Source organism: Thermobia domestica, chromosome 1, assembly GCF_964235325.1.
Source record: "Thermobia domestica chromosome 1, izTheDome1.hap1.1, whole genome shotgun sequence".
In the NCBI taxonomy this organism is placed as follows: Eukaryota; Metazoa; Arthropoda; class Insecta; order Zygentoma; family Lepismatidae; genus Thermobia; species Thermobia domestica.
The window spans coordinates 116,621,614-116,643,571 of NC_137454.1; the positions used below are offsets into that span (position 1 = coordinate 116,621,614).

At 37.5% G+C, this 21,958-nt stretch overlaps 2 protein-coding genes across 3 annotated transcripts in view; both read left to right on the top strand.

Annotated features, from left to right (window-relative positions):
• The window catches only part of sr (zinc finger domain-containing protein striped), a 619,548-nt gene that overhangs the window by 444,056 nt on the left and 153,534 nt on the right, over positions 1-21,958 (top strand). The gene's annotated exons all lie outside the window — the stretch shown is intronic.
• LOC145666510 (uncharacterized) lies at positions 4,760-21,593 on the top strand. Its single transcript, XM_081733789.1, has 4 exons — positions 4,760-4,937; positions 9,928-11,303; positions 13,168-13,490; positions 21,178-21,593. The coding sequence occupies exons 1-4, from the start codon at positions 4,777-4,779 to the stop codon at positions 21,427-21,429; spliced, it is 2,112 nt and encodes a 703-aa protein (XP_081589915.1). The 5' UTR covers positions 4,760-4,776; the 3' UTR covers positions 21,430-21,593.

Sequence of the window (21,958 nt, forward strand, 5' to 3'; positions counted from 1 at the left end):
TTGTTCTCTCGATAACAGGCAAAGTTCTAGGAGGCAATGGTACCATTCGGGAGGCAAGCGTCAGGTTGTGAACAAGAGTTTAGAAAATGTTTCTGAGGGTTAGGTCAAATTTAGTACTAAATTTTGAGAAAGTTTGGGGCTCGAGCTAATTTTTTTAAAAAAAATTGTCGGGCCTGGGTCGGGCCAAAAACTTTTAAAATTTATCGGGCCCGGGCCGGGCTTGGGCCAAGAATTTTAAAAAACTTATCGGGCCGGGCCGGGCTCGGGCCGAAAATCTCCGGGCCTAGGTACGTTCGGGCCGGATTGGGCTCGGGCCGAAAAATTCGGCCCGTGCAGGTCTCTAGTATGTATGTATGTATGTATGTATAGAGTCTTCAAAAAAGAATGGTGGAATTTCGTGATGCCGCTGTGCAGGAGTGATGGCACTTAAGGTGGTTTGATTGATACACCGCTTTGTTTGCCAAAATGTGAGATGATGAACATTCTGATGTCAATAAATATCCATGAAGTAATTCTGCGCCATTCTGCACGTCACAGGAAGACGTGTAATGTAGTTTCCTACTGCAGTTTCTTGCAACATGGACCTTCTTCCTACACTCAGAAGAAAGCAATCACATTCGCTAGCAACGATAACCATGATTTGAATATTACTGTATCAAGTGGAAAAACAAATGCAATGCTACCAGAAACCAAAAAATAAATAAATAAATAAATAATAAAAATAAAAAATTGAAGTGCATTCGCACGTCAGCATTTCCTGTACGAGTTTATTAAAGACATTGTGTATCATGTTAAAATCGACAGTGTGAACCAACTGAAAGCAAGAATCAGCGAGAATGTTGGCACTGTTGTGAAAAACATCCTCGGCACCGTCTGGTGTGAAATTGATTGTCGTCTGGACTTGTGTCGTGCTGTGACTAGGTGCATATGTAGCACAGTGGGCAGAGTGGCTCAGTGGCAGAGCCCTCACTTTTTGTGCAAGAGGTCTCTGGTTCGATAATAGGGCATGTGAGTTTGTGGTGGACAACATCGTGTTAGTGGCTTTTCTCGAGGTTCTCCCGTTTCCCATGCTCAATACACCAATTCTTTCATAATCTTTCACTTTCAATAATCATCCATCTGATTTAGCCTATAGAGAGCATTCGTGTAACGTAAACCAGAACAATGCACCTGACGTATTTCCTTGCTATCTTTTCTACTTTCTTATATGATGTTTCCACAATACAGTTTATTTATTTATGTCAGCTGTAGTTTGGAACTTTATGTTGTTACTGTGTTACTAAAGAAATATTTAATTTAAACAGAACTCCAATAATGATCATATCAAATTATTTTCTTTGGTTTGATAACGGATATCTGTCCGCAAGATGAAATCATATTACAGCTCGAAATACCGTCTCTTTCAGTGATATATGCAGAAGTTTGTCAACGAGGGGGGGTTCAACCTCTCAAGTTCGTATAGTTTATTTCCAGGTGTTTGTATACATATCTTACTATACTAAAAATACAATTTTACTAATATCTGCTCGACGGGGGTTTAAACTCCGAAACTCCCCTTGGGTATACCACTGGCCTCTTTATTCTATACTTTGACCATCCTAATCCATCATTAAAATGTAAGAAAGAGAAAAAAGCGCTTAAGAGACCCCATCATGGCGAAATTAAAATACTGTTAATTTTACAGTAATTATGTGATATCTAAAAATAAATAAAAGGTAATCGAAAAATGGAATAAGAGCTCGCTAGACAATATTATTTTACATGAGATACAGTTGTCATGACTCACTTATCTGCTTTCGATTTCCAGCCATTTAGAAAATCGGCATTCATTTTCGCGTTTCTAAATGACTGCAAATGGAGAGCTACTAGGTGACTCATGATAACAGTACCTTATGCAAAATAATATTGTCTAGCGCGCTCTCGTTCCACATTTCGATTATATTTTACCTATTTGAAGATATCACATAATTACTGTAAAATTAGCGGTATTTTAATTTCGCAGTGATTAAGCTTTTCAAAGTATTGTGGAAAAAAGCAGCAATATTTGTTCTGCATTCAGAACTTTTCTGGACAGCCGTAACAAGCAAATAAATAAATAAATAAAGGGAAAGAAAGAATGAAAAGAGAATGAGAATGAAGAACAGAGACAAAAAGAGAAAAAAGTACAGAAAAGAATGAAGAAGGGAAAAGAAAAAAAGAAAAAGTTTCTGAATATTCTGATTAATTGTAGATGATGTCTTGAGAACACGTAATGCCTTTCTGGTTTAGATTAGCAAATCGGTATTTCCTGTCCGAGTTAGAAAATTATTACGCTCCAGGTATATATTCAACACGTCATCGACAGGTAATGCCATCATCTAGAGAAGGGGAGAGAGAGAGTTGAGGAGAAAGATAAGTTCTCGTTATCGTTAGTGAAGAAAATAGAAAACCTCACAGTATTCCCTTCTACACTATGCTCTGTCTGTTTTCCCCACTACTATACCTGTGAGTACAACGGCCTATTCATCTTCTCAGTTGGAAAGGTTCTGTCCGCGCCTTTTCTCCTCCATCCTTCTCAATGTCTTTCCAATTCCAAGAATCACTAACAAGTAAGAGGAGAATCACGCATCATGATTCGCAACACAGGACTCTAATCCTGAAAGAGTTGCGACATATAAAGATTCGCTTTCGTTTTCCACAGAACCTTTCCGGAGGAAGGGTAAATACTTGAAGGATGATTCTCTTAAAAGTTTTAAAGGCATAATTCTAATTGCAATTGGTGGTTTTTGCTGTGAAATTCTATCAGTTACTACGGGTCGCTTCGATCGATATTGCTTCACCGTCGTCTAATTACAGGAGCTAATTTTGCTCAATGAGTATCATTGCGAGGTTGGCAGAAAAAAAATTGAAGCAAGAAACATTAGTAGGAAAATATGTCTCTTTCTTCGTATCAAAATCTCTTTCTATGCTTTTTGCTTTGGTTCTTTTCTGATACATTCTTCTGTTTCAGCTTTCTTGCTTCCAATTTCTCTATAGCTTCGATTCATGAGGCTGGGAGTTAGTTTGCAACACCGTTGAAAGTGACCTTTTGAAAAAGAAGAGAAAAAAATGCCAACTTACAAAAGGTTTTAATTAAGCTATATAAATAAAACTCACTGTCTTCGGTGGCTTTGTTCACCTTATAGTCTTCAGTTGTGTTGCCAATATATTGCCTTCCATTAGTGCTCTCAACGGGTCGGGTCGGGTCGGGTTGAAGACCGACCCGACCCGACCCGTGACCCGAATTGACTGACCCGACCCGATGACCCGACCCGACCCGACTGACCCGAACCGTGATCCGACCTGATTGACCTGACCCGACAACCCGACCCGAGCTGACCCGACTGACCCGACCCGATAACCCGACCCGAGTGACCCGACCCGATAACCCGACCCGAGCTGACCCGATTGACCCGACCCGACAACCCGACCCGAATAACCCGACCCGACAACCCGACCCGAGCTGACCCGATTGACCCGACCCGACAACCCGACCCGAGTGACCCGACCCGATAACCCGACCCGAGCTGACCCGACTGACCCGACCCGACAACCCGACCCGAGTGACCCGACCCGATAACCCGACCCGAGCTGACCCGACTGACCCGACCCGATAACCCGACCCGAGCTGACCCGACTGACCCGACCCGATAACCCGACCCGAGCTGACCCGACTGACCCGACCCGATAACCCGACCCGAGCTGACCCGACTGACCCGACCCGTTTGAGAGCACTAAAAGAAAGTAACATCAAGAAAAAGAAACAGAAAAGTAGAAAGGATGAAAGAAAGAACAAAAGGACGCAGTTCTTATATGGAATGAAATTTGACAAATACAGTATTATTTCTGAACAAAGAGCATAAGAAAATGGAAAGTCAATGACATTTTTAGAAATGGTAAGAAGGATTATTGTTGTGCGTGGAATGCGAAAAACTAACAAATTTATTTCGGGGGGAGCTTGAGCCCAGCCCGATAGCCCCCTAAATACGCCACTGAAGACAATTCTGCTCCCCTGATCTTTCACAGCATTGTTTTCAACTTTATAAATATTTTGAACGTCGCTTTTATATATATATTATGGGAACGGTCTTACCCGTCCCCCCCAATGTTGAAGACATATTTGCGCTGATGATATTCATTTGACAGACTTAACGTATTCATTTTGTGATCAGTTCTTAACTTTGAGAAGTTATTAAAAGTCACATTTGTGCTAATCGTTCAATGTATTTCAAATGATCTGCTTCTATGTAGTATATAATAACAGTATTTCTGTACTAAGAGCTACAGATGTGAAGTTAACTCATGTAATCCAGAAGCGGCTCTTGAGGGAGGTTACATGGTAATGTTTAAATTTTATCGCTAAGCTAAGGGAAGAAATACATAATGTATTTATTTTTGATGCATTATAAGGAATTAAGGCATGGAATAAGCTTTCTTTTCTTAGCTTGTAGCAATAAAATTATAATTGTTACCAGTGTGACTTCTCTCGATAGCCGCCACTGAATTATTCGCCCGAAATCTTTTCGACCGCCCCCACTGTCCTGTTCTGGATACGGGAAATTTTACGGGACACTAGGGAGTAGGAGGAGTATCTAGCCATTATAGTGTGACAAAGGTAATTCAGATTCTCTTCCTCTCCATATATATATATGATGTTAACATTTAGTGATTTTTAGTGATTTTCCACTCTCTAATCTAGTACTAAATGTTGATTGTTCGTTGGCAACCCTGCCCCTAGGAGTCATTAGTGTGTTAAATATGGAAGAAGATACTGTGTTGTGTGACGAGGCTGAAAATATGGAAGTAGAAGACTTACCTTCAACTTCCAGAAGTCAGAAGACCCGCTCCAAGTCTTCTACTGTATACGTTCATTTTGATTTCAACGAGAAGGAGAAGAAGTACTACTGCAAATACTGCAAGTAAGTATTAATTTATTTAATGTCTTATATATCTACATACAGGGCCGCCCACAGGGGAGATGTATGGCGCAAGCTGCGCCATTGAGAAAAATTTTGGGGGGATTTTAATCTACTTTCGAACTAGCAATTTTACTGTCGGAATAGCATTAAAACACGATTTTGAGAAGCTAATTTTCAAAAATTTTCCGGGGTGAACCCCCGTACCCCCTATTTCGATACTCGATGAATGAAGTACCGCGCAAGTAACCGTATGAAAGGAAAGGTTGGTTCGTTTTAAGAGAGAAGAGCCGCCCACAGAGGGATGAATGGCGCAAGTTGTGCCATCGAGAAAAAAATTGGGGGGAATAAAAAAATTGGGGAAGAATTTTACTCTAATGTCGAATAAGTAAGGCCATTTTTATAATTACTACTGCCCCTACTACTACTACAAGCATTCTATAATACTACTACAGGAAATAAAAACAACAACAAAAATAACAATTACTAGTACTATAATAACTACTGCTACACTGGGCATTGTTTTAGAGGACTTGAGTTTTGAGAAGGGAAGAGATTATTAGTTTTGGGGGGAGTGCGCCATCAGCTTTGGGGGGGATGGGCACCCCTGTCTACATAGATTTACAAATTAATTTCGAAATCATTCAACGTTCAGAAAAAGAATGCATTGATGATAACCTTTAAACAGATGGGGCCCAAGCCATTATAGGTTAAAAGTTATGGATATGAGAGAAAGTCTGCTGGGGCCTAAAAGTAATACCTGTAATGTACCATTACAATCTGTGTAATGAAATTTTTGTCGGGAGGGGTTTACTATTTTTTGCACGTACTTTACCATGCAATTTTTCTTAAATATATTTTCGGTTTATATAATATATTCTTTCGATTATTATTCAACTCAAAATTAATGTGGAAGCTTGGAATAATTAGTAGAGATTATATTTTTGGGGAATAATATCTTTATTTATAAATTACTTTGTTATGAATCTCATATATGGACATTTTAGATGGATGAGCATTGAAATTGTCATCTTAATGCTATACGAAAACATAGGCCCCCACCACCAATCTGATTTTTGGCAGAATAATTTAGACTCCCTTCGTCCCTCTGAGATACCCATATCCTCCCAACATCCGGTTTTATCCTGTTTTTACCATTTTCTATTCGTTTTATAATTTTCCATCGCCAAAACCCTTTGTTCTGATTGAACTATTTTCTCATGCTATGGTATCAAGGCGTGAGAATAATCACTTCTTGACTTGGAACAATTTAAACAACACCCACGCCAGTTTGCTCCGGATAAATATATTGGATGCTCATGGAAAAAGCCGTATTATCCAGGTAAACTTAGTTCTATCTAAGAAATAAACCATCTAGGAAGCTTTTGAGAGTACAAACTTGAAACTTCATCTGAAACAGTTAAAAACACTGGTGAAATATAGACTTCAATTCCAGTGAAGCCATGTTTCGCATCTACAAATATTGTCCGTTCACTCTAGGATGGAGGATTGTTTGCAAACAACAATTGTAATGCGAGCGTCAAAACTTTGCTTCTCAAATTACATGGTTAATTCATGGTTGCCAGGCACCTAAATCGCCAAACTAAATGTACCTACTTCTGCACTGTCATGGATAAATTATTATTACTACATAAATTGTTATTTTTGAGATGACTGAAACATTAATGTTATGACACATCGATTTAATTATGATGTAATACAATCTTACATATAATGCTCACTCAATTTTGTACAAGTGTTCTTGTTCGAAACTGTGAGAAAGCCATGTACGCCTGGCAACGTTGAGGTTGCAGTTTGTGTTGTAAACAATAAACAGAGAGAGCAAAAGATCGTTAGGTCCGCGGGACAGCGTTGTTTTAATGATAAGGCGACAGAAACGTATTGTACTGATTGTACACAGAGGCGGAAATTTCGATGCGAGTATAGGTGGAAATATTCTCGCCACATTATTGCCTGTTGGTGAAGGAAACTGCCAAGTCTAGAATTTCATACTAATTGAATGAGCTTTGAGAAGGATTAGTATGATGCAATAATTATAATAACTAACAACCATAGACTTAAAGTACTAGGAAATAAAGCATACTGCTGTAAGAAGAATAGAATACACATTGAATTATGGGTTGAAAGTACAATATAAAGCAAATTTTAACATGTAAACATTTTTAAGCAGTACAGATTTGTCCTCAGTCTTGGTGTCCTTACCAGACTCTCCAACACACACACACACACACAAAAAAAAAAACGTAATAAAATAGATAGATCGAGCGTCGAAACGAACTGCGAACGTGGGCTGCGGCTGGTCAGGAAGATTAAGGTTTTCCTCAGTCCCACGAGGTGAATGCCTAGACGGAAGTTTCTGTAAGGCCAGAGCATCTAATTTGCACAGCCTTGTTCCTCTTCCGAACAACACAAATATATATTCTCAGGATAAACTAAGCACATAACCACAGGAATATGCGATATGTTCACAATATTTCTGATATGCGTAGTATCCTCTTAGCAATTGCTAAGAATATCGCTATATCAGCTCTTTATATATATTTTAGCATGTTCTTTTCAATATGTTATATTTTTTTCAATATGTTTAGCATATTTTTCAGTTTTTTTCTACGGATATTCTTTTTAGTACATTAGCATATTCTTTTCAATATAATGTGGCCCCACGTAGCGTAGTCACTAACGCTTTCGCCTTCGGTGCGAGCGGTCACGGGTTCAATTCCCGGTGGGGTCACTCGGTCAAAAAGTGTAACGCGTTTTCAGACCAGCCACCCTGAATCAGGCCAGCCACATCGGCTACTGATAGAAAGTCGTATTTAGATAGCAGATCCTTGAGCAGTCATTGTTCTTGTCCATGTTTAACGAGAGGGCAAGTCATCAATCCTCTTTTTGATTGAAGCGTTGTTTCTATAGGTATTTTATATTTTAAAAAATCACTTTTTTGAAAACAGTTATCGTGCGGAGTAACAGACATACGGACGGATATACTAACATTAAACTATTAGTGTAAGTTACACTGCGTGATCCTAATAAACAGTGCACAGTAATAAATTTTGTTAAGGTTTTGTTTCGGGGGGGGGGTATGCACTTAGGATTTTGTTCCGGGGGGACTATGCACAACACTGGAATAAGCTCTCAATTTTTCCTTTTGTATTGCGACAAATGTTAATAAATTTCGGAGAGACTTGAGTCGAATAGCCCCCCCCTAAATACGCCACTGCCAATAAAGATTTAGATATTTTAAACATACTGTAGTAATTTGCTTAATACTGTATATGGTTATGATTTAACCTATATATGTGGCATTTATTATTAAAATTTTACTATCAAGTAACACTAGAAGTTCTGGTCTAAAACACGTTGATCACACTTATTTTTTGTAAGTTAGCCACTGAAAGTGTATGGGTCCCTTAAATAACCAGTCCCCAAAGCTGAGTACTGAAATTATTGTATTTGCGTGAAATTAGTTTACATCAAGCATTCCCCCACATCAAGCATTATATATACTAAGAAGCACACCATTATTATTATTATTATTATTATTATTATTATTATTATTATTATTATTATTATTATTATTATTATTATTATTATTATTATTAATAATAATAATAATAATAATAATAATATCCTTCGTGTCAGTGGCTTCGAGGATAAGCACAGCTTCTATTTGTATTTGTATGTGTGGTCTATAGCAACTATAGTTGCTAGAAAATACATGTTACCACAAACATATACCACATCAAAGTATGTTACTTGGACAGGAGATACTAGATGGCGATGTTAATACCATGTAGGTGGCGCTGTAATCGTAGTCATTGGTTTAAAAGCCACAATTAGACTTTTTCCCAAAAAATCTATACTAGCTTGTTTAAGTAAAAAATAGTTGTGTTCAATATCAATGGTCAATAAACAAATTATTACTGAAGTTGTTTCCCGCGAAAAACCGAATTTTTGGATATTACCTTATGTCCTGAAAGTGAGGGAATGATAGTTCGCCCCCAATCCGAAATGAGGCGGGCAAGTGACCCTTTTTGTCCCTTGGCTTAGGCGCCTATATTGACCACCTATTCATGACTCAGGTGGATGTTGTGGAGCCAGGAATTTTCCTACACCCCTAACCACAAGGCTCCCCCGAACTTCGAGGGATACCACGCAAAAAAAAAAAAAAAAAAAAAAAAACGCTGCACACACACTTCTAATACTCCCTTATTTCAAATTTCTATCATTTGAATACTCAAAATTTTTGTCAATGCCTCTTCGAAAGACTACAGAATCGCAACCAGGGATGTAATGGGGCGTATACTGGAGTATACGCCGTATGCCCACCTAATATTTTTATAGTGCAGCGTATACTCCACCTTAAATTTACGAAAGTACTAGCGTACGGAACTGGGTATAGACTATTATTTTTAAAAGCGGTCAAGGTATACCCACCAAAAATGTTAGCATTACATCACTGATCGCAGCAACTATAGGTTTCAGGTTGAATAGCACTGGGCTAGGTAAACAAAACAGCTCTCATTATAAAAAGGACATTCTTTGTCTGTTTGAAAAGGTCGTCTTTGACCTAATTCATGATTTCAATCACTAACTGATTTCGAAATTCGAACATATTAGAAAATATTCGTGAAAGTACATTCAAGCATTGTAGCTTTTTCAGTTCTCCTTTTCCAACTTTCTACCCAAAGATTTTTTCTTTGCTGCATTCATTCTCCTAGGTTAAAAAAAAAAAAAAAACTAAGATAAATACAGTAAAACACACTGAATTCCATCCTTGGGTAAAGCAAACAAACCTTCTGGCTCTCAAACGTCCAACGGATCCTGTCGAGCGCTTAGGTTAGTAACAAGTTTCACTAAAGGAATATTTGCTATCAAATGTAGCTTTTTAGAATCTATTTTTCAATTTTAAAGAAACTAATGCTAGCAAATTTTATTTAAGGAAACTAATGCTAGTAATATTATTTCTTTACAGAGCAAGCTATACCAAGGATAAAACAGCGGCAACTGGGAATTTAAAGAGACATCTAAATAACAAACATAGCCGCTTAAATGAAGACGATTCGACTAGAGCCATTACAAGATACTATTCTTCAGAGTCCACATCATCATCATCACAGAGCGGCACGTCGAATTCCAGACATATTCAATTTACAGTTGAAGAATTTCGAAAGATGCTTGTAAATTTTATTGTTAAGGGTGACCATCCTTTTACAGTAGTGGAGAAAGAGGAATTTCAGGACCTGATCAATTACGTGCGAGGATCAACCTTACCTAGCATTAAACTCCCTTGTGCGAACACGGTAAGGAACGATATTCGTGAATTTTACCAGGAGGAAAAGGAGATGATCAGAAGTGAACTTCAAAATGCTCCTGGTAAAATACACTTCATCATTGATTGTTGGACCTCCACTAATCAATGGCCTTTTCAAGGCGTCATCGCGCAGTTCATTAATTCTGAATGGGTCATTAGAACTTGCATAGTGGATCTGAGTATGCTCGAAGGCAGCCATACTGGCGCAAATTTAGCGTCATCATTTTATTCTGTATTACAAGAATTTGATCTGTGTGATAAATTGTTGTCTATTGTGACAGACAACGCAAGCAATATGAATACTTTTTTTAAAGAGTTCGAAAAGCTAATGGAAACCAATGAAAAACATTTCGATTCAAAAAATAATCGAATCCGCTGCTTAGCGCACATTGTCAACTTAGCGTGTAAGGCGGTGTTAAATTCAATAGAAAAGAAAAGTGTGGGGACGCATGACAACCTTGAACATAGTGGTGATGGCACAAACCAAGAAGCAAACACAAGTAGAGGATTACTCTCAAAGCTTCGTTTTCACATATTGAAGATTCGCTCCTCACCCCAAAGAAGAGAGAACTTCAGACGCCAATGCATAGCTGCTAATCTAAAGGAGAAGGAGTTAATCCAAGATATCGAGATCAGGTGGAACTCCACTCTTGAAATGCTAGAGCGAGCAGTCGAACTGCGTGAAGCACTCGAGTGCTCAATCCGTTCCATACCAGAGCTGCAGGAAAAATCTCTCACAGAAGAAGAGTGGAATATGATCAAAGAGCTCATCAAGCTTCTCAAGCCAGTTCAAGTTGTCACCGAAATTCTTTCCTCAGAAAATTATCCAACTATTTCTGTCTGCGCACTTGTGTACCAAAAGTTATTTAATCATTTTGAAAACTACATCACAGACCCCTTGCGCAAGTTAAAAGGAAGGAACCCTATTACAAAGGAAATATACCCAGAATGGCTGCAACATGCTGCAGAACAAGGTTGGCTGAAACTTAAAGAGTACTATCCCACATCAGATGGGCTAGTCTACATAGCAGGAACAGGTAAGTGAAATAATACTTACATAGAACTATGATATAATTTCTTACTGTTCTTGTTAATAATCTTATATGTTTTAACATATTTTCTACTTTTAGATTTTCTCATAGCAAGTGAAAATAATTCATTAAAAAAATTGCAAAATCATTAATTTTTCCATGACGAATAACTTGATGAAAAGTTTCGCGGGATTTCAACCATGTAAAATCTGTATTAATTGCCGAGACGTTCCCATAGTCTCCTTGACTATCATGAAATGAAATCTTTAGTTTAACGTCCCACGCTTACGCAAGCAAAGTGCCAAAGGAAACGGATGAAATTGCATGTGAATGATGATTAAAGAAATGGTGGAATGAAAAAATGGGAGAACCCCGAGAAAACCAACGGACACGATGTCATCTACCACGAACTCACTTAGCCTGGGATCGAACCAGGGACCCCTAGAACCAGAGGTGAGCGCCCTACCACTGAGCCACCGTGCCCCCTTCCTAGACTATCATCTTCGGGGCTTCTTGTATATTAGAGCCTTGAAGATGATAGTAAAGGAGATTATGGGAACGTCATGAAATCATTAGTTAAACACACTTATGGTGGAGATTTAGTTGAATATGTGATTAGAAAATATACTGTAGGTATATGTAAGTACATTGGTTTTGAAACACATAATCATAAACGTATATAATGCAGATTATCAAATCGTTAGTTGCAAATTTGTTCATTTTTAAAAGGTACTTAAGTATACAATTACTTTCCTGTCACTTTTTAATATTGAAATCAGAGACACTAGTTCTTTAAGTACCTAAGAAAAGCATGGCTTTAACATCTAGGGTGCGTGGGTAAAACGGAACACGTCAGAAAACGCTGTTTTTTCTGTCGGATATACACTAAAACACATACACTAAAATTTTGAAGACATGATTATTCAACTCAGTTTTAGAATAGACTTAAAAAATTGTACCAAAGATAGGGATATATATATATATATATATATATATATATATATATATATATATATATATATATATATATATATGTGTGTGTGTGTGTGTGTGTGTGTGTGTGTGCTATTCGTGGCAATCTCGTGGGAATCTTGAATGGCATTGCTTATAAATACTGTTAGTTTGATAAAATAAGTGTCACGTCTTTTTTTTTCTAAATCACAAAATTAGTAAAGATTAATTAAAAGATTATTAACTTGATATATATCCAAATACATAGCTCTTGTGATTCAGTGCTTCCTATCGAAGGACTTCGGAAAACACATTGGAGAGCCATCCTCTACTCGAGCGAAAGGTGTTCGATACGCTAGAAGTCAATGCAACTCAACATAATATTACATAATTTCGACATTTTGAGAGTAGGATAGTAACTGTAGTTTTTTTTTCGGAGAAATGGAATGATTACTTCCCAAAATAAGCACAACATTATTGATAAGAACAATGATACCGTCTACTACGTGTTGTAAGTGATAGAATGAATGTGAAAAGGTTAATTTCGAGATTTCAGAGCCACAAAACTGTAATTCCAATTTCGAAATTTGGATTATCTAGTTTCGAGTTCCGCTTCTGCAGATCATCCTGACCGCCTTTCTTCACTTCTATTGAGGCAAATGTTTAGACAGTACCTATAATGAAAGCGTGGCTGTAACTTACACAGTGTTTCTCTTGCATTAAAGAGAAATGTTAGCCACGGTGTAGGCTTCACACGTCAGTCGCTGTAAAGGCCATTAAATTTACACTTTCGATTTCAATTATCAGAGTAATATATGTTTTATAGTATAAGTATATAATTAATAAAAAGTATTTTTAGAGTATAGAACTGAATACAAAAAATAGTATATTCTATATATTATTTTCATTTTTGTTCCAGTTTTCGATCCAAGAAGAAAGATGGAATGGTACAAGACGACTGGCTGGCCAGATGATTGGGTGAAGAACTATCATGACATTCTCTATCAGCACTGGAGAATATATTATAAAGGAGATGAATCCACAAGCAGAAGTGAAACGTCTAGTCGACCAGTGGCGGCAAACAATGAATTTCGTGCTGCTGTTTTTTTGGATGATATTTTGGCCGAACAGATGCAGAATGGTGGATTAGATGAAACGTGCGATGAACTAGACCGCTACTTGAAGGAACGTGTGGAACACCCAACTTCCTTAAAGCAGAGTGGAATATTAGGCTGGTGGAAGGTGAGATTACAAAATTATTGTTAGTTTAATGTCAGCTACAGATGTCATTAGAATTCGATATGGGCAACCTCATTCTGTGCGAATGTTTAGGATTAAATTATTTCGTTTAGTAGCCGAGAATATATTTTGTAGTGTTACACATCAGGCAATATTTTGTAGTGTTACACATCAGGAAATATTTTGTAGTGTTACACATCAGGCAAACAGTACAATCAGCGTGCACAACGGCGAAACAAAAAAATTTTAAAAAGTAGGTTCTGAATCATTTATTTATAGAAATCGCACTAACACATCCGGAAGAAAAACGATTGAACGTTGCTCAGTGGCACAAATGTTATTACGCATTCGAGAGGTCGTGGTCCATATGAGCCTGGTGGCAAAACATGCCAGTAAGTAATCCAATATTAGAAGTCAACTGCATTTTGGAAATTTTGATGATGATATTAATAATAATAATAATAGGCTTGCCTGTAGTCTAGTCAGTAGAGTGTCCGGCTGTTACTTCAACTACCCGTGTTCAACGTCCGGTGGGTGTAGAAGGAACATTTCAACTAAGACCGTAAGTGCCGGAGGTCGATGTAGCCTCTGAAAATGCCGACTACCGAGTGCAATTCTGGGTCAGGTCCGGTGAAGAAGGCCCACAAAGCGGCTGAGAATAGCTGTACACTTATCATGAGAACCCTGCAAAAACCCTTGCTCTCCAAAGGTCTGTTTCAGGTATAATAATAATAATGATAATAATAATAACGCTTCTATATAAGTCAGTTTCCAAGGTGGATGAGTGGTCACGCTTGTCGCCTTGTAATCAAGTGGTCCCGCGTTCGATTCCCGGTGGAGACACAAGTGGTTCGGATTTCACGTTAAGCTGAAGGTACCGTCCTTAGGACGTCATCATCATCATCCCATGGAGGGAAATGACAAACCACCACGGTTTACCTTGCCCAGGGACCTTCGGGTCAAAGACCTGCCTTCAGGCAGGACACCATATCATAATCACAATCTAAATAAGTCTTTCCAATGCAAAAATTGTACCGCTGTATATTCAGGATATTAGTGTTTCCCCCTTTGTGTGATGAACTGATTGATTACTTTACGTAGATAGCCTCGAAAGAATTCCTTGCACACATGGAAAAGGCTCATTAAAACTTCCTTTTGTCACAATAAGACTTTTTATGTTGGTAATTTGAACCTCTTCCAAAGCAATATTCAGAATAGTAAACACACATTTTTTTTTTTATTTTTTTAAGTTATCATGGTGATGTCCCTGCAGTAAGAAATATACCAAGGCGCTGCCCCGGCTCGTCCAGGCTTGACTACATAGGGTGTTCCCTCTTGATGAACGATTTATATTGTACATAAGTTCGGAGTTACAATCCGTCGAAAGCGTGGGGAAATGAATTTCAGAGGCCTATATTTAAAAAAAACTATCCAACGTAGAGAATGCGGATTGAGAAATCACTTTCGAACTCATACCTGCTGTATTTAAAAGTATGTGTTTCAGAACTCTACAATACGTATACAAAAATTTCTTTAAAGGAATTGCGGAACAGAAAAATGAATTTCACTCTCGGTTTGTCATGCCTTTGGGGACTCCTTAGCGCACAATTGAAACGCATGTTTAAATACAGCAGATATGACTTCGAAACTGATTTTTCAAGATGCATTCTCTACTTTAGATAGTTTTTGAAATATAGGCCTCTGAATTCACGTTCCCATGCTTTCGGCAGGTTATAACTCTGAAACTACGTGCAATGGAAAAGGTTGAACTTATTCCATACTTTGCTTCTTTTATTGGCAGGAATCATTCAAATTTATTTGTATGCTCATCCCAACCAACAGTCTGTATATATACTCGTATAATTATATACTCGTACAGCTATCTCTCGTTAACCGCACGCACGGTACTCCGAATGGCCTTCAGTCGTCGCCTGTACATTCATACTAAATTTTTAGATCTTCATGTCATAACAATGCAACCGTAAAAGCAGGTCAGAAAATGATTAAAGACTTTTTCAAATTACTTTTTTTATATACAAAGTTACTCTATTGTTGTATTTATTGTGTCTTTCAGATGTAAAGCATCACGAGCAGTAGCCAATGCTGTGCGATATTCCGCGCAGAGTTGCCGGATTTCGGACTCCCCTTTCCCTTCTCGCTCTTCCTCTAGTTGAGATTATAACACATACATTGGCAACATTATTCACAATGTAAATATACTATTCCAGCAAACTCAAAGATTTTGGCTGTGTATCCTGGGCTAGAAGTATATATAGCAACTGAATAACATACCTATTAACTTATTCCAGTGGAATTGCTAAACGTTCGTCTTCAACACTACTTTCACTATCGTCTATGTCAATTAATATTTCGCCATTGTCTGAATCTGACTCTTGTAAATTTTTTATTATGAGTTCCAAAAATTGTAAACAAAAAATAATTCTTCGAGCTTCACTTCGTAGCACTTTTTTTTTTTTTTTTTTTTTTAAGAAAATTCCGCACTTGTACTCGGTTTCCTTAAAGACATTGTCAACTATAATTTTGGAGAACAAATGAACTACCACGAAAGAAAGCAACCCAGACACTGATGAATTTTGTTTATGCTAGAAGTTGCGTTCCTACACACACAATTAGCTCCTTTGCTTCCATGTCTGTTCCTATAATAACATACTCTTATACTTGATGTAGGTCTCACAACAACAATCCATCTGATTCGTAAGCAACACGATATGGTCGAGTTTGTTTTGGGTTACAATAATTTATGACACCACTCGGACGCCTGGTGCTTTTGCATCTCTGCTAGAGGAGTAAAGAAGGAGTACGTAATTGGCCACACATACGTAAGGTATTGAAACGAAGAAAAAAAAATATACTGCGTTTCTTCTGTCGAATAAGGAAGAATCTTGCATGAAGGCAATTTCAAAACAATATTACGAATGTCCCATACCTTCTGTTCTTCCACATGAGCTCTCGCCGGGAATCGAATATATATATATATATATATATATATATATATATATATATACAAGGGCGGATCTAAGGGGGGCTAAGGGGCTATAGCCCCCCCCCTTGACGCTCAGGTTTACACTGGATAAAATGGGCTTCAATTCAGCTTTACACTGGATAAAACGGCAAATTATGGTTTAGCCCCTCCCTTGATCATATCCTGGATCCGCCACTGTATATATATATATATATATATATATATATATGAATCAAATTGCAGAGGCTTGTTATTTAATTCGATCGCTTACTATTCTCAAGGGTGTAGAAACGGGGGAAAAGGGGGCTTTGACTTTCCAAACTATTTCCAGCCCCGAAATGAGGTTCATCTGGTATACGTTTAGTAAACTTATTTAATAGTTAATGCAAATTAGGAACGTTTATAACTAGGAATGCAATGTATATACCCGATTGCAATGAAATGAGCTGAGCGAGCTTAAACTACGTAATCAGTTTATTGTTAATTCTTCACAAAAAAAAATCGCGTGAAAACTTTTTCCCCATGTTAAGTCTTTGCAAGCGTTTTTCGGTGATTATTCCTCGATGGTACATCGGATTTTTGATTTCCACCTATGTTCTCACTCAGCACGACATACTCTATCAGCGTGCTAAGTTTGGTTGAGATCGGCCAAACGGTCTAGGAGGAAGCGTTTTTCGGTGATTATTCCTCGATGGTACATCGGATTTTTGATTTCCACCTATGTTCTCACTCAGCACGACATACTCTATCAGCGTGCTAAGTTTGGTTGAGATCGGCCAAACGGTCTAGGAGGAAGCGTTTTTCGGTGATTATTCCTCGATGGTACATCGGATTTCTGATTTCGACCTATGTTGTCACTCAGCACGACATACTCTATCAGCGTGCTAAGTTTGGTTGAGATCGGCCAAACGGTCTAGGAGGAGTTCGCGGACAACCAAACGGCTAACCCGAGTATAAGAGCTTCGCTTCGCTCAGCTCAATAAAATACGATTTTTTAAAACAAGAAAAAAGAAAACATCATCAATACAGTTTCTGTACCTAATTACAAGGACGCTGATTTCTCTGTAAATTGGGGGCATTCAGATGCAGAAAGCATATATGATGATTTTAAGACAAATTGCATTCAAATTATGCCTAATATTGCAAATTTACAAATAAAGTGAGGGGCCCTGGCTCCCTCAGTCCCCCCAGGATCGGCGCCCTTGCCTAATTAAACAACTAACATTAATTATATGCTTTATATTCTCATTTCCCTAACTGGGCCCTCACCGTGTGATCTCACTACTATATTATTGCATAATAATATCTGAGTTGATATTTTTTCGAGTTTTTCCCTTTATGTAGTATTTTAACCTACATAAACACAAAGTCGGATAAACAGACTGCTAGAAACAGCATTTGTTTTCTTATGAATAGCTTATGAATACGGATTTATCTCTTACAATCCGGTTTTCAACTTCAGTACTGTCAAGATCCGTCTTTTGTTAAGGTAGCATCGAGAAAACATAATATGAGTATAGTATACATGGGGAGTTAAAATGCTTTCATATTCTGAAAGAGGTAATTTGTTCTGTTTTTAATGTGTGAAAAGCTTTCCTCCCCCTGAAAGTAGTGTTCCCCTAGAACAACCTGTTGGTTACACCCCTGATTATCCTTTAATAAAAGTTGAGTTCCATTTCCAAATCGAAGAAAAATCCACTGGAAATTAGACGGGACTCAACGCTCGTTTTACTAATTGTTTTATATGGAAACCTTTCAAAGCGTGTATCATGACAACCAGTTGTCATAAAAAGATGTAGTTTTTACGTATGTGTTCGTAATTCTTTTCTCTACTTCGTAAAGTGAGCAGTTAATGTGCTAATACAATATTTCTAATAAGCGCCTCTGCTATTGTCAAGATTCGCAGTAGCGCGAGAAGTCAGCGTGCAGAACTGCTTGTCGTGAATTGTCAACACCGCTCAAAGCCAATTGGACGCCGCGTGAAGCCAACTCAAGGCCATGCCGCTTATCATTTGAAATCTGCAATAAAGAACAGTAACATACAAAGTTTAATTTTGTAGTAGGTCTTTATTGTGTTACTTTTCAATTTATTGTACGTACGTACACTCGTGTCCAAAATGATTGTCGCATATCTATAACTGTCTTCTTCTAAGAATATAATTTGATAATGATTTTGAAGGGTACTTTTAATACTGATACTATGTGTATAACCGGGAAATGTATATTTGTGGTAAATTTCATAGGAAAAGAATTATAAATACGAATATTAGAAAGAATAAAACAAAATGTTGTTAAATGGAGAAGAAAGTTTTATTTTCGTTTTATTGTTCTTGTTTACTGCTTTTTTGACATGAAATTTAACACTTACATGTCTTTGCCGATTTTACACATACTAACATTATAAGAAATACCGGGCGAATTCGTTAGCAGAATGTATTCCTTCAACAACATATTTATAGACATGCGACAATAATTTTGGACATGAGTGTACATACTGTCAGTATAATGTATGTTGTATTCATGTTTTATAATGTTAAAAAATATGTATATTAATATTGTCGCCTTGCCGTTCGCACTGGAGGCTAAATAAATGAGATTTGAAAGTTTGCATAATAATAATAATAATCGAAAAAGGTTAAAATATATCGATAAGTTATATGCGGAAATGCTCAAATTTAGTTCTTGAAAATTTAACTCCAAGTTTCTTATCTTCGACGAAATTTCCATGGCCAGGTAGCAAACCTACCAACTCTCCCACATTATTCGGGAGTCTCCCGCATTTCGACGTTCGCTCCCGCTCTCCCGCAACGAAGAAGCAACTCCCGCATAGTCGAAATGGGGCTTGGGGGGGGGGGAGTAACCGCTTAACATCTTTTCTTTTCATCATATCTTTTCTTTTAAAAAAATACCGTTGAAATTTTAGCTGATTTATTTTTCGGCTGAGTATACTTTGAACTACAATAATAGTGGGTACCTGTTCCCCATCCATAGGCACCTGTTCCCCATCATTAGACAATTTTGTGTTGGTCACACAGTAGAAACTAACGGATCAAATTTAGGGCCAAGCTGTGTTTACACGTATGCGCGTCTGTGTGTGTGAGTGAGAGACAGACAGTCTATCCGTCCTCCGACGGCTGCTACTATTATAGTTTATATTTCGAGGAAATCTCCCTCCTAAAATTCCTCCCAGGTTGGCAGGTCTGAGGTAGTGAAGTCAGATTCATAGCGGCAACTGGTAATAGAATGCTATTCACAAGGAACGAACATGAACATGTCATCTGGACTTCCGAATCAATCCTAGTGCATTCAATAAACAAAAAAGATATGTTCATGCACAAAAAATTAGGTGGCATGGACAATTGAGTAAGTCCCTGGGGAACATTAACCCTGTTAATATAAAGAAGATAGTAGACTCACAGTGAAAAAGCTATTGCATCAACACTGTTTATTGGAAAGTCATGGTTTATATTTCATTCTCTTCAGCATGAAACAAGCTTTTCAGAGATGCTATGTATTGCCGCCCATAATGTACCTAAACAGGGAAATTTGAGAGAAAGTCGGGAAATCCCCTCCAAAAATTCCTTCTATCAACTTTGATCCCTCTCTGGAGTGGCTTAGGGTAAAAGCACACAATCCAAATGTATCTCGAAAAATACTATAGAGTTTAAAAAATAGATGCACGAAGTTTTGTTGTGATAGAGTGAATAGGTATGAGGGGAAAGGTAGTATACTGATATGCTCTCTATCAAAACGAAACATCGTGCACCTATTTCGTAAACCCTAGAGTATTTTTCGAGATACATTTACCCTGGGCGACTCCAGAGTGGGTCAATGTTGATAGAAGGAATTTTTGGAGGAAATTTTCGCGACATTCTCCCAATTTTTCCTGTTCAGGTACGTTATGAGCGCCAATACATAGCATCTCTGGAAAGCTTGTTTCATGCTGAAGAGAATGGAATATTAACCATGACTTTCCAATGAACAGTGTTGATGCAATAGCTATTTCACTGCAAATCTACGATTTTCTTTATATTAACAGGGTTAATGGCCCCCGGGGCCTTACTCCGTTGTCCTCGGCACATAATTTTTTGTGCATGAACGTATCTTTGTTATGTTTATCGAATGGACTAGATTGATTCGAAAGTCCGGATGACATGTTTATGTCCGTTCCTTGTCAGCATACTGGTCTGTATTGCTCACCAGAGTTGGCTAAGTGGATCATGCTTCTTAGAATGTTCTTTAAAACTATTAGATTGCTGAACTGAACAAGGAAACATAGGAAGTTTTTTTTTTTTTTTTTTTTCAATATAATTCTTCTCTTGAAAGCAACTGACAAGAAATATGAAAATGGAAACTAAGATAAGCATTCGATGTAGTCTGAAGATTGAGATTCAATTGAATTTTAAAGGTGATAGCCAATTTACTGTTTTATCAAGAGTGGAAACATTGATTTCAGGCAGACAAGCACACTAGGATACGAAGAAAAGAAAATGCTATTTATGAGTATTAAAAGTTTCGCGTTGAATAAGTGTATTATGTCACCTATCGAAACATCAAATAACTATAACATTCTTCCGATGTTTATGAATAGATACTGTTACGTACCAGACAAGAAACGTATGATTTATTTTGTGATATGTGTAGTGAAGTGAGTATTATGTTACTCTAAGCTGTACTTATGTTTACTTTTCTTTACATTTTTAACAGGATCATGCACAAGAATTTCCGAACCTCTCGAAAATGGCAAGAGATTATTTGTCAGCGCCTGGAACAGGTGTTCCTGTGGAAAGATTTTTTTCTACTGGCACCGATCTTCTGTCACAAAAGAGACTGTCAATGCATCCAGACACTATTAGAGAATGCATGTGTCTGAAAGCTTGGCTGAAAAATAAGGACCAAAAAGCTCTGAAGAAAGAAATATGTCTGGCGGTGCTATCAAAAATGGAAGGGGAAAGTTAAGCAGATAATATCAAACTGTGAACTTCAGATGGATTTGTATACATAGGAGCAACAATCAATATACAGTCCTATTTGTCAGATCGTTCAACATTAAACGACAAACCATGAACTTCTGGCCCGTTGATGAGTAAATACGAAAAATAAACTTGTTCTTGTAACAAAAATTAAATTTATGTATCTATAGTTATCGTAAAAGTGTTTTTTCTTTCTTTTATTAAAAGCTCTGTTTAAAAATAAATGTTATGATCAATTTTCTTTAGATAACGTGGTTTATTCTACCTTCATTCACTTTAATTTTATCTAAACCTGGACCGGAAAACATTTTCGTTGTAGCGTGGTTACAAAGCATTCGTAAATGTTACTACTTAGTTAAGTTTATTTTTTAGTATTAATCTAAGTTACTTTATTAATTCTTAGTTGAAAATGCGTTTCTTTATATCTTCTTAGCTCCTACTGCAGAGATTAATTCTGGTTTGAGAATTATGTCTGCCGTTGTGCTATTCTGTTTTTAGGTGTCAATTTCTACAAA

Excerpts from the sequence above, each read along its gene's own strand:
- LOC145666510 (XM_081733789.1), top strand. The coding sequence starts at position 4,777 with ATGGAAGAAGATACTGTGTTGTGTGACGAGGCTGAAAATATGGAAGTA. Across the intron at positions 4,938-9,927 it reads TACTACTGCAAATACTGCAA|AGCAAGCTATACCAAGGATA; the intron begins GTAAGTATTAAT and ends ATTTCTTTACAG. Across the intron at positions 11,304-13,167 it reads AGTCTACATAGCAGGAACAG|TTTTCGATCCAAGAAGAAAG; the intron begins GTAAGTGAAATA and ends TTTTTGTTCCAG.